The sequence below is a fragment of the Bombyx mandarina genome, chromosome 16 (genome assembly GCF_030267445.1).
Source record: "Bombyx mandarina strain Sakado chromosome 16, ASM3026744v2".
In the NCBI taxonomy this organism is placed as follows: domain Eukaryota; kingdom Metazoa; phylum Arthropoda; class Insecta; order Lepidoptera; family Bombycidae; genus Bombyx; species Bombyx mandarina.
The window spans coordinates 5113622-5125622 of NC_143222.1; the positions used below are offsets into that span (position 1 = coordinate 5113622).

General features: G+C 33.4%; 1 protein-coding gene across 6 annotated transcripts in view; it reads right to left on the reverse strand.

The window, feature by feature from the left end:
• LOC149501257 (calcium release-activated calcium channel protein 1) overlaps positions 1 to 12001 on the reverse strand; it is a 79491-nt gene that overhangs the window by 27368 nt on the left and 40122 nt on the right. For 2 of the 6 annotated variants that reach the window (XM_089733978.1, XM_089733977.1), the window contains exon 1: positions 1591 to 1717. The exons of the other annotated variants lie outside the window; for them this stretch is intronic. In XM_089733978.1, coding sequence (XP_089590104.1) covers positions 1591 to 1629 — 39 coding nt within the window. In that variant the 5' untranslated portion in view covers positions 1630 to 1717. Of the gene's footprint in view, positions 1 to 1590; positions 1718 to 12001 lie in introns of those variants that run through there. 6 annotated transcript variants of the gene reach the window in all.

Genomic DNA, 12001 nt, shown 5'->3' on the forward strand with positions numbered 1-12001 from the left:
TATTATATCCATTAAATTAAGTAAGACTTTTTGGCGGGAACGCGAGGAGTGAAGTTGTGTGATTTGTTTTATTTTGTCTATTTAGTGTTTCTTCAGGTTTAAATGTGTAATAACGGTGGTTTATTAACTGTTTAATATCTGTGACAGTGTACAAATGTGGGAAAATGAAACAAAGCCGCTGGACGTAACTTCTCGGGATCCTCCAAAAAGTCCACTGAAAAAATCTCAGTTAATGACCACCATTTTACTGAGATTATATTTCATCCCATATCATCTCATCCCATTTCATTTAATTTCATCCCAGTTGATTGATGTCTCAAATTAATCATCTTCATTTCATTTCACTTCATATTATCATTTTGCATAAAAGTATCCTATATTATATCATCTCATCTCATTTCAATTCATATCATGTCATGTTTCATATTATTAATCAACTTCATTTCATTTCATAGTATCATATTTCATAAAATAAAAAAATATATATAAAAGATTAGGTCGTATGGTACGACACCTTTGCCTTTCCATTTGGAAAAATAAAACTACTACTACTTAATTTAAGTAAAGTTGACATGTACCGTACGTAGTTGAGACCTACGAACAGCGATTGTAAATATATTTTTTTTTTCAAATAATTCCATGGGGAGTGCTCTGAGGAATTGTTCGAGATGATACCAACGTCTCGTTTTACTATCGCACCGCCCGCCACCGGAGTAGAGTTCATCCATACTACCTGGAGCCACTGCGGTCATCCACAGTGCGTTTCCAGAGATATTTTTTGCCACGTACCATCCGGCTATGGAATGAGCTCCCCTCCACGGTGTTTCCCGAGCGCTATGACATGTCCTTCTTCAAACGAGGCTTGTGGAGAGTATTAAGCGGTAGGCAGCGGCTTGGCTCTGCCCTTGGCATTGCTGAAGTCCATGGGCGACGGTAACCACTCACCATCAGGTGGGCCGTATGCTCGTCTGCCTACAAAGGCAATAAAAAAAAATTGTGTACCTTTTTAGCAAGGAGTTTGCGGACCCTGCCTCTCTGACACATGGTAGTAGGTAATTTTATAAACACACACAGATATATACTACCGTAATACCTATTCTCTTAAATAAAGTAATTATACGTTTTGTCGGAAGAACGATATAAAAGATATTTCAGTTTAACTAGGCCTTTTAAGGTTTTTTAGCTCCTAATTTAAAGAAATTTTCAATTTCAATTTCCTTTGGGCTTCGGTAAGCATTTACAGCGTCTTCCTTGTCATCATCTAAATAAATGAAAAAAAAAATCAAATCCGAATCTTGCTAGAACCCAATTCGGACAATGGAAATCATTTTTCAAACTAAATATGTATAAAGAGTCCGAAACTCTTATGAGATGGAATTTTAATTGGCCCAGGTAAATGCTTAACACTAGGTAGGTTCTGAGGTTAAGTATATTAGAAAAAAATTTTTAAATCAAAAGTTGAAAGTGTGAAACGAGCTACGAGTGATAATAACAAAAAACAATGTGCAAAATCTAAAACAAAGTAATTATATTAATGAGAAACACACTAATTAATACTAATATAATGCCTGTAATAAATTGTGAACAAACTTTCTGCATTTTTTTCTCAAAATCACTGTCACAAAACATGTTCTAATACTTTTCCTTTTATAGTTTTCTTCGCGGATTATTTTGCTTGTTCACCAAAAAAAAAACCATAGATAATCGTTTAAAAAAAATCACGGACGCGGGAAATCTATCATTTCGCTAATGATGAGTTTCCGTGATAACGCGTCAGGCGGAAAATGGCAACTGACTCGGTTTGTGAACGATCGACGTTTTAAACAATCATGCTTTGTAAACTGTTTTTAGATTGTTACTACTCACTGGGCGCAAAACCATGTATATTCGATTCACATTTCACAGTATATTTGCGGTAGCGCAAAGGGTTAAAGGGTGCGAGAGTGCTAAAGAAATCGTTTGGTGGGTAAGGCCTTAAAAATATCTCTGGGCCCACTAGTTACTCCTAACATCTGTAAATAGTAACAACTGCCAAAAAATGGGTTAAAAAAGTAGGGTTGTGTAGTTGCTATCTTTTTACCTTAATCGGTTGCTGTTTTTTTTTTATATATAACTTTGTATACTAGAAAGTATAAAGGTGGACTTAATGCCATAGGCATTCTCTGACACTCTACCTTAGGGGGGGTGCAGAGATGAACCTGTGTGATAGGGATATTACTTAAACATATGTGTATATATAACATACATAATATTTATAGATACAAATACTCGTACTTAAATAAACTGTTGTGGTAGGTCAAATGACCAATTAAAGAGCAACGGGCTATATTTAGTTAGGTCGAGTTCTACACCATATCTGGCCGCGTTCGGTTGTAGTTTTGACGGCAGTCGCTCTTCCTACTTAGTCCTGGTTCTGTGCCGTGTGGGCTTGGACGCACGGACGAGAGTGCTGGAAAGTCGTTTTGTTGGTGATTTCTGTAGTCTCACATACCCTCGACGCGGGTCTCGCAAGAGCTTCGGCTACCGACCCAAAAAGAATAGCTTCGACTCCCAAAGTGCCTCAAAGTAAAATGCAGGTGATCTATATATTTATTTTGAAGTATTTTAATTTTATCGCTGTTTATTTGCAATTATATCTACACTAGCTGTAATCTACACGTAAGGGTTATGTGATGGCTGGAGCTTACAGATAGTGTAAACGGAAATCCTCCGCTCACTATGAGACAAGGTGAAGGTGAACTTGTGTTTTGATATGCGGTTGTCCTACCCACCAAACTTGAATAAATGAAGCCTTCACTACTGAAATAAGCAGGACTATATACAGGTGCTGGTTTATAATACGCCCAAAATAGTATGATGGGGTAAAAGATAATTAATTATTATTATGCAACATAGGGGCAATTAAAAAATCTGATGTTAGAAAAGCCTTAAATCGCCATATGTTTACTGAATAAGTGGAGTATGTTGTAAAATAAGTTTTATTTCAATTTTATTTAAATAAAACTTGTATCATAAGAACAAAACAAGTTTCCACCATTAGCTTATAACCAACGAATAGATAGTGAATTGTCAAAAGAGCTAGTGTTTTTGGTTATTAGTTTTAAGTAGAGGTCCCGCTGTAGTCGAAATTCATCATCATCATCATCATCATCAACAGCCCACAGTCGTCCACTGCTGGACATAGGCCTCTCCCAATCTACACCACTGAGCCCGGTCTGCTGCTCTCCTCATCCATAATTAATTAATTAAATCTATAATTAATTAGAATTGTAAGTTTGTATACTATTATGATTGTATTTTATACTTCTATAATCACAAATTTCGCCAAGACTACACTATAAAAAATATTAAAAAAGGCAAACAATATTTAATCTATTCTCAATTTGACAACAGACGCCAAGAACAAAAGTTTGACAATAAATAGTACCTATGCATGCGTGTGTGCGTCAAATACATGGTATGTAGTGTGTGTAAGTTTTTCTTTATTGATTTAATGTAACTTTTATGCATTATTTTAAAAAAAATATTAGCATTGTGCACTTCTTCTCTATATTCTCTATAAGCGTGGAAAATTTCATACTCCTCCGTCCGCGCAATTTTCGTTAAAAGGGATACAAAGTTTTTGGTTCACGTATTAATATATAGATTAATTTAATTGTTTAAGTTAATAAAATAAATAATAAAAATTCAATGATTTCTACATAAATTAGCGTTAACAATTAAATTAATTAATTAATTAAACATTTAAGAAAAAAAACCTTTAGCAGATTAAAAACACAGTAACAAGCGCCGATGTTTATTTATTACCTACGCTAGAAATAATTAATACGGTAATTAACGTGTAGATCAAAATAAACATGTCGTGACAAACATATGTTCACATAATTTGAAAAATAAAATAATTCTAATGCTATGACAATGTGTCATTAAATCTGAGGATAAATACGAAACTAAGCTCAACAGACGAGAGGTTATATTTGAGTCGACTATTATCAAAGCCGGCAATCTGACTTTTGAACAATGATTGGTAAATCAGAAAAACGAATTATTGACTTTGTATTCCATTGGCAGTCACAAAACTCTTCGGAACGACATCTTAGATAAATAACAGGTTAACTATTAACCTTTATTTAATGCAGGTTTTGAACCGTATTCTTTGAAGGAGACGATTATATTCAAATCAATCTGTATTGACATATCAATAAATTTTTTTTGTCCAAATGCACAGATTGCCACCTTTGATAATAGACGACTCATTTATTATAAATTCTAAATAGCAATCCATAATTATTAACTGTCGTTATACACACCAAAATCATTGTCTTATCTATCTGTTTTGTGCATTCTTGGATATTGAATGTTTTTTTTGTAAAATATTGATCCTATTGTTTTTATCGGTTCACGGTCAACTTGACCCAATAAATGCCACAAATTGACTGCCAACACCCACCTATAAACATGAAAACCTAGGTATCTTTGATTTCATTAGTCTAACAAGAAATCCACACTCTAAAAGCGTGATTGGTTCGTGACAGAAATAACGAGCATAAACAAATAGAACACGTCGTGCAAATACCGAACTGCCTTACAATACGTCAGGATCGTGAAGCATCTTTCAAAATCTGGTAGTAGCACGTCTTGTGAGTCCGTACAGGTACGTACCATCACCCTGCTTATTTCTGGCGTGAAGCAGTAACGCGTTTCGGTCTGAAGGGTGGGGCCAGGGGGGTGCAACTCCCATACAAAGGAAAATAACATACAACTAGCGTCATCTTTAGGAACCGGCGAGGTCATTTTTGAAACGTTTTGGCCTTAATGAACTAATAAACTCACTAGATGGCAGATACGAGTTCTGACTCAATAAAAAAGGTTAGCGTACTTTGAAGCAGTGCTTCCATTTTTAGGGAATTCTCCCTTTTTTAGGGAAAAATAGCTGATATTTTGGATGATAAAGACAATTTAAAAAATATAAAAAGCAAAGCCTATACTAGTAACTGTTGTGAATTTTAAAATAAACGGTTTTTAAAGTAAAACAATGAACATTTTATTTTATGGAGAGAGAATGACATTAAGTCGAGTTGACAAGTAAAAGAATAAAACAGAGTTGTGTATAAAAACTATTAAGAAGGTTTGATTCAACAGTAACCCTCTAGTAAAGTAAATCATAGATTAAGCCACTGCTTTTTTCTTAGGGATTCCCCAGAATCCCAATAAGTATAATCCGCCAAACTTTTATTTACCTATTTTCGTTGATGTCACCAGAACTTACTTGTATTGTAATATACAGGTACTTCATGTACCATGAAAGATTATCATGGTAATTTCATTTACGAAAACCTTGTAATTGTCATTTCACTTTTGCTAGCAGTTCCTTCTTCAAAGACTGAGGTGGAAAGATTATTCAGTGTTCTCAAATGTAAAAACTGACAAAAGAAACAGGCTTTCTAATGAAACCCTGAACGGCTTGCTTCATAGAAAGTTCCCAACTTTGCCAGCAAACAATTGCTCAATTTTAGAACCGAACAGTGTTAGGTTGCGTGCAGCAAAAGAATATAAAAGAAATGCGTCAACTTCCTTGAAAATTCTAATCCTATAGATCTATGATCTTCTGGGGGCGTTTATATTATATATACCTACATTAAATAATATGCTGTGGTTTATTTTCTGTATTTTATTTATGCTTTCTATATAAAGGATTTATGAAAGTTGTCTAGGAAATTTTAGGGATAAATTCAAAAGAAACTAGGGTAAAATGTGTTAAAAAAAACTTAAGTGGAAACACTGCTTTGAAGTTTTCAAAATTCCAGGGCCGTAAAACAATCTCAAAAAAAAAAAAAAAAGTTTTCAAAATGTCGTAATGATTTAATTTTTTAAATCGTTTTTTTTTGGTCTTGGTGTGAGTTATTTTACGTTGTAGTATTAATTTAGAGCATCTTTTAGCTTTATGAGAATATTAGACGATTAGACATTGAGAAACTCTGTTTTGAATTCTCTTTAGACATAACTTGGTTCCAATACTTTTTTCTTCGTTAGCGTTTCGTAAGCCTGTGTAACTATTTTCGTTTCTTACAGAAAGTTTATTATTAAAAATCAGCATGCCTCGAAGATCGAAAATGAAATGCTATTTCGGATGCCTTGATAACGGTGAGTTTACACTATTTTCCCGGTATATTATTTGCTAACAGAATTATTATTCATAATATAATTAAATGAATTAGCACCAACTAATGGTCCTTCCTATTTCTGCTGCCTAGCTATCATATATGTTAAGTTTGATTAAAACAGTCGGTGTTAAGTCTCGTACTATCACACACACAACTCAGATAATAAAATTGTCTCGAGTGGGTGGAAGTATTTATGTTTTGCAACTCAGCGTATTATATGCTTATTGTCAAGTGGGCCCGAACTAGTTTTTTGGAATGATCAATCAGTCATGCTTTCCTGTTTAAATAAAATACAGCACAATTGATCTCACATCCAAAGTTAGATGATGGCATTCACATTTTGTTTCCTGGTGTTTGATAACCAAGTTACACCAAGTGGCCTGTGACCACGTTCATCCTTCTACCCAATATAAAATAATGTTTTTATTTTTGTAGACAAAGGTTTGATAATGACAAAATTTTATGGAAAAATTATAAGGAGCACTAAAATGTCTGAAACATGAAAAGATTGATGCACTATATTTGAACCAGAACGTGTTATGTAATATATTAATTTGTAAGTATGATTACATTAACACTAAATTTTTCATGGTCGTATTTTTTCAATATTTGTTACGTACTTAAGATACTTTGTTTCTCCGTTTCAGAAGAGAAACTGATTCAGCAAGGAATGTGAACTCACAAGGGATCTTAATTTTTTTAAATATGTTTATAATTTATAAATTAATAGATGAAATAGTTCATAAGAACTAAATTGATGCCAATTTTGTTTTAAAATAGGTTGTTTAGTTCTTATAGTTATACTATTACGTTTGAATAGTTGTAATTAGTAAGTTAGTAATATATGAAAATACTGATATAAATTTTTGTAAATGAGCTTTTGTAAATTCTACGAGAAGATGATTTTAATTAATGATCAAAAGTCAACGATCTTCAAAAGCATTATTTGCAATTATTTAGATTAACTGTGGAATATATTTGCTAACTTGTGTTTTCTGTATGAGCAGATATAAATGAAAATGCCCAAACATGATTATGTTTCTTACATTTTCATTATGTGAAATCAATATGCTTGTGACTGAGTATATTAATAATTTATTAAAACTTAAGTGATAGACAGCAACCCCTATGACACTGCTGAAGTTTATAAGCACTGGTGACCACTTATCATGAGCCGGGTTGTGTGCTCGTCTGCTGTTGAGTGCAATAAAAATTTTCGAGACCCTTTCTATTATTTAGATGTAATATTAATGTACATTTAATTTGGATTAAAAGATAAATTTACATTTTATGTTTGCATGTGTATGTTTATAATTCATTTGCATGTAACGAACATCAGTTTCTTTTGTAACAAAATGCAAACTAATGGTTTGTAATGAATGTAATTAACTTTAAGATGATTTTGTTTCAATCTGCTGTTTGTTTCATCTAGTATTACCAAAGCTAAAGCATCAGAAACGTCAGAATAGAAATAATTTAGTTAAAGAATAAAAGTATAACTATTGTAATCATGTCTAAGATTACTATAAGTGTCATTAAGTACAAACTATCAATATTTAAGAGTACTTTAAATCATCATTACATTTTTTAAACATTTTTTGTTTTTTTTTTGTTTTTCAAATCATGTAACAAAACGTTTGTGCAGAACAAAATGTCACATGTTATGAACATGATTGTGGGTTGATCGTTTCTTAAATTTCTAAATGTTTATAAGAATGCTAAGAATAATTTAGTATTCACTTTAGTGTGTGTATTATCTCTACAATGCTAGTTTAAATGACAATTATTGTATGACGAAGCATAGGTAGTATTTATAGATGTAATATTTTCATACAAGGTCATGATCTGTCACGATCAACTTTAAGCAAGAACTGCTATCATTAAGAAACAAATTTATTAAATTTAATTCAAATTGTCTACTATGTTTATAATGGAAAGCTGACATGTTTATATTTCGCACAAATGACTTAATTGACATTGAATGATTTGATTATCTAGACTTAATTAACTTTTAGATAACTTTCGATTTAATGTTAATAAGTACGCTAGTAGGATTAATCTAGAGGAGTTATTGTTATTCGAAGTTTTATACAATTGTACGTTCATACAATCTTTTAACCGAAAATTGTTTGTAATATAGGGAAATTAAATAGCTTACAGAGAATTACAGCTTTTTATTTTAAAAAACTGTTTTCTCTCTGTATGAAAAGATCTTATCGATTAGAATGCTGAACACAATCAAACATTCCTTAATATCTCATAAGTACTACCGGGAATTCCAGCGATTCTAAACGATAAGATTTTTTCATAAAGAGAGTTATTAAAAATATTAAAATTACTAAAAAAGCCACCTGGTGGGGGGTAGGGAGACTAATAATCGACCGTAGCGACGCCTGCTGGACCGGGCTTTAACTAAAGCAAAAATAAAAACGAGAGTTGCGCATCTATCTCTAATATATTAAGTGTATAATCTATGGGTGGGGCAGCCGTTGTAACCATACTGAGACCTTAGAACTCATATCTCAAGGTGGGTGGCGACATTTACGTTGTAGGTGTCTATGGGCTCCGATAACCACTTAACACCAAGTGGGCCGGGCCGTGAGCTTGTCCTCTCATATAAGCAATAAATAAATAAATAATCTCACAAATCTTAGGATACGCTATGGTATTCAATGTCTATGCTGGCATTCCGCTTTTATAAGCTTTTAAGAATCCCACACCAATAAGCAGTAAGATGCTATAAAATATTGTCAATGCAAAATTGGATTTGTTTATTTAAAATCTTACATATCTTAACTTCTCAACTGATCATTAGGAAGTTTTGTTTGTCCAGATTCTTTTATCCAGAAAAAAATGTTCTGTTTTTCTACATTAAACCAAACGAAACCACGTGTCAAAGCTATTATTATTTGACTGATCGTTGTATATCAGTTTATGATCTATGGTTAGCTCATTGTTTGAACTTGCTTGAAGTTCATATTATAATAATATGTATAAACCTCAAATTTCGTGAAACGAAATGAAAGTACGCACAATCAGGATATATTGAAAAAAATATGTGTCTGGTTATTTATTATCTTGCTCTTACCATCGCTACATTATAAATTACACGGAAACAGATCTTAAATATAGTTTTACATATTATATTTCGAAAGTATTCAGACAAAAGATTTCGTCATCCAACATAGTTGTATATTTTCATAGTTGAAAACCAATTTGCATCTATCAATTTACATCTACCTCAATTTACACCGTCCAAGACCTTGGGGAGACATTAATACAAGAAACACCACGTAATTAGGCTGAGAAAATATTTCATTTTTATATAATAATTAACAAGTAGTTTTGAAATCCGTTAGCAAAATGTAATTTAGAACAATACTAATAGCTTTTCGAAACTCGTAGTGAATCGTAGGATCTTATAGTTCCGCCTGTGTTGCCTGAGATACGACATCGAACCACATTTTAATGCCGCATTATTTTAACTGGTAGCCCAGATTACAATATTGTTATGTGTCTATATTATTAACTAGCGACCCGCCCTCGCTTCACTTCGGAAACATGAAATTTTAATATTGATAGGCGAAGCCCGCCATGTTGCGCGCAGTACGACAATAACTGAGGGTGACGCCGCGGGGCGAAGCTAGTCTAAAAAATGTATCCTAAGTTATTCCTTATATCATCAGCTACTTATTAGTGAAAGTCTCATCAAAATCGATTCAGCCGTTCCAGAGATTAGCCGGAACAGACAGACAGACAAACAAAAATTGTAAAAAATGATATTTTGGTGTATGTACCGTATATAAATTCATATGCATGTAGTAAAAACCGGTTATTTCAATACTACAAACAGATACTCTAATGTTATTTATAGGTAGGTATAGATAAAGGGTTAAGTGTTTCTTTCCTTCTTAATTTAATATCCTATTCTAATAAAAAAATTTGGCGCTATTTTTAAAATTCTTTTCACCTGCTACTATGGCGCCATACTTATTGGTTCCCTTTCAGGGACACTTTTTAATACACTGAGATGATCCTCCTTACTTCTACGCTCGATATTAAAAATTTATAAGATATCATTGACATTGGATGAATTCTTCGTTCATTATAATGAATCAATGATCGAATTATTTCCATTACGACAGAAAGATTCAAAAAGCAATAACATTGCAACACGTGCTTATTTAATAAATTTTAATCATAGGAAATCCCACAGTCTTTTTCCTGCGGCCGAAAATTACCTGTTATCGAATAACGATTGGGGATAAAGTATCACACACGTACGGAATACAAAGCTATTGGTGACGACAAGGAAAAAAATACACTATTTTTCATAAAAGATGCGTATGTACCTATATCATTATTTCCTTTTGTTATTTTTTTAGTCTGTAGGTATTCTTAGAATTACTTTAATTAAAATGCAGACTGTACATAATTTGTCAGTATCGTATTACAGTTCTGATATATTGGTATTATAATATAAAATAACGAAAAAAAACGCTTGTGTGACCTTTAAATCATGTATTTATTTATTATCTTATGTTAAAACTATCCGCGGTAACTGCGCTTTTTAGCTTCCTGATTTTGTGCGACGTTAATTTTATTAGTGTCATTAATATTTTGTAAATATTATGATACTCACTGAGGTTAAATAAACAGAACTCTAACTCTATTTTTTAGAACATCTCAAATGTGATCTAAAGGATAACAGAGTTTTCGGTACTGTAGTATCAAGCGATGCGAACATGCCGGTGTTTGAATTTCGTAGGCTGGTATCAGTTTTTTGTGAGTAGTAAGAAACTCTTTGTTCGCACGTTTTACGGACGACTTCTAATTACTAATTACATAAAGCCGGATCTTCTCAATGGGTAGCGATTCCGATCCGGTGGTAGATTCTGCGAGGTACTGCTCTTACTAGGGCTAGTGTTAACAAATTCTCTCAGATTGAGCCCGTGAGCTCATATACCCGTCCGCGCGTAGCTAGATTAGTCCCCTGGCTACCAGCGAATAGTTAGGGGAAAATGCATAAGCGTGTCAACGAGCTCACGGCCCACCTGGTGTTAGTCGGAGTTACCGGAGCCCAAAGACATCAACAACATAAATGCGGGCACACATCTTGAGGCTTGAGTTCTATGATAAGTCTCAGTTCTAATACAACGGCTGCCCCACCCTTTAAATCAGAACACATTACTGTTTCACGGCAGAAATGTTAAGTAGCCTTGATCAAATTGAATACATTCCAGATTCACATTTATTAATTAAATTTGCAATCTATCAAGGCAAGCCATCGACACTCATATTGATGCGTATATTTCGTATTTTTTTTTAAATAACTTGTTTAAAAGAAACTCTTTTAAAAGTTTTTTTTATTATGTTAGGTATATAACTAAAGTGGCGGATGAAAGGCGATTGCATGCAGCAGATATGCGAATGTTGCGATGTATTTGTGGAGTAACGAGAATGGATAGAATACGGAATGAATACGTTAGAGGAAGTCTGAAAGTGGCACCTGTGACAGAGAAGCTGAGAAGTGCGCGTTTGGGATGGCATGGACATGTGATGAGACGAAATGAAAATGAGGTTGGTAAGAAAATGTTAACTATGAATGTGGAAGGATATAGAGGAAGGGGTAAAACTAAGAAAAAATGGATCGATTGCGTGAAAGACGATATGGGTAAGAGGGGAGTGAGCGAAGAAATTGTATATGATAGAAGAGTATGGAACGAGAAAACATGTTGCGCCGACCCCAGGTAACTGGGAGAAGGGCAGGATAATAATGGATGATGATGATGTTATATAACTGATGGAAGTTTGTCTTGTGAGCCCGCACGGGTAGG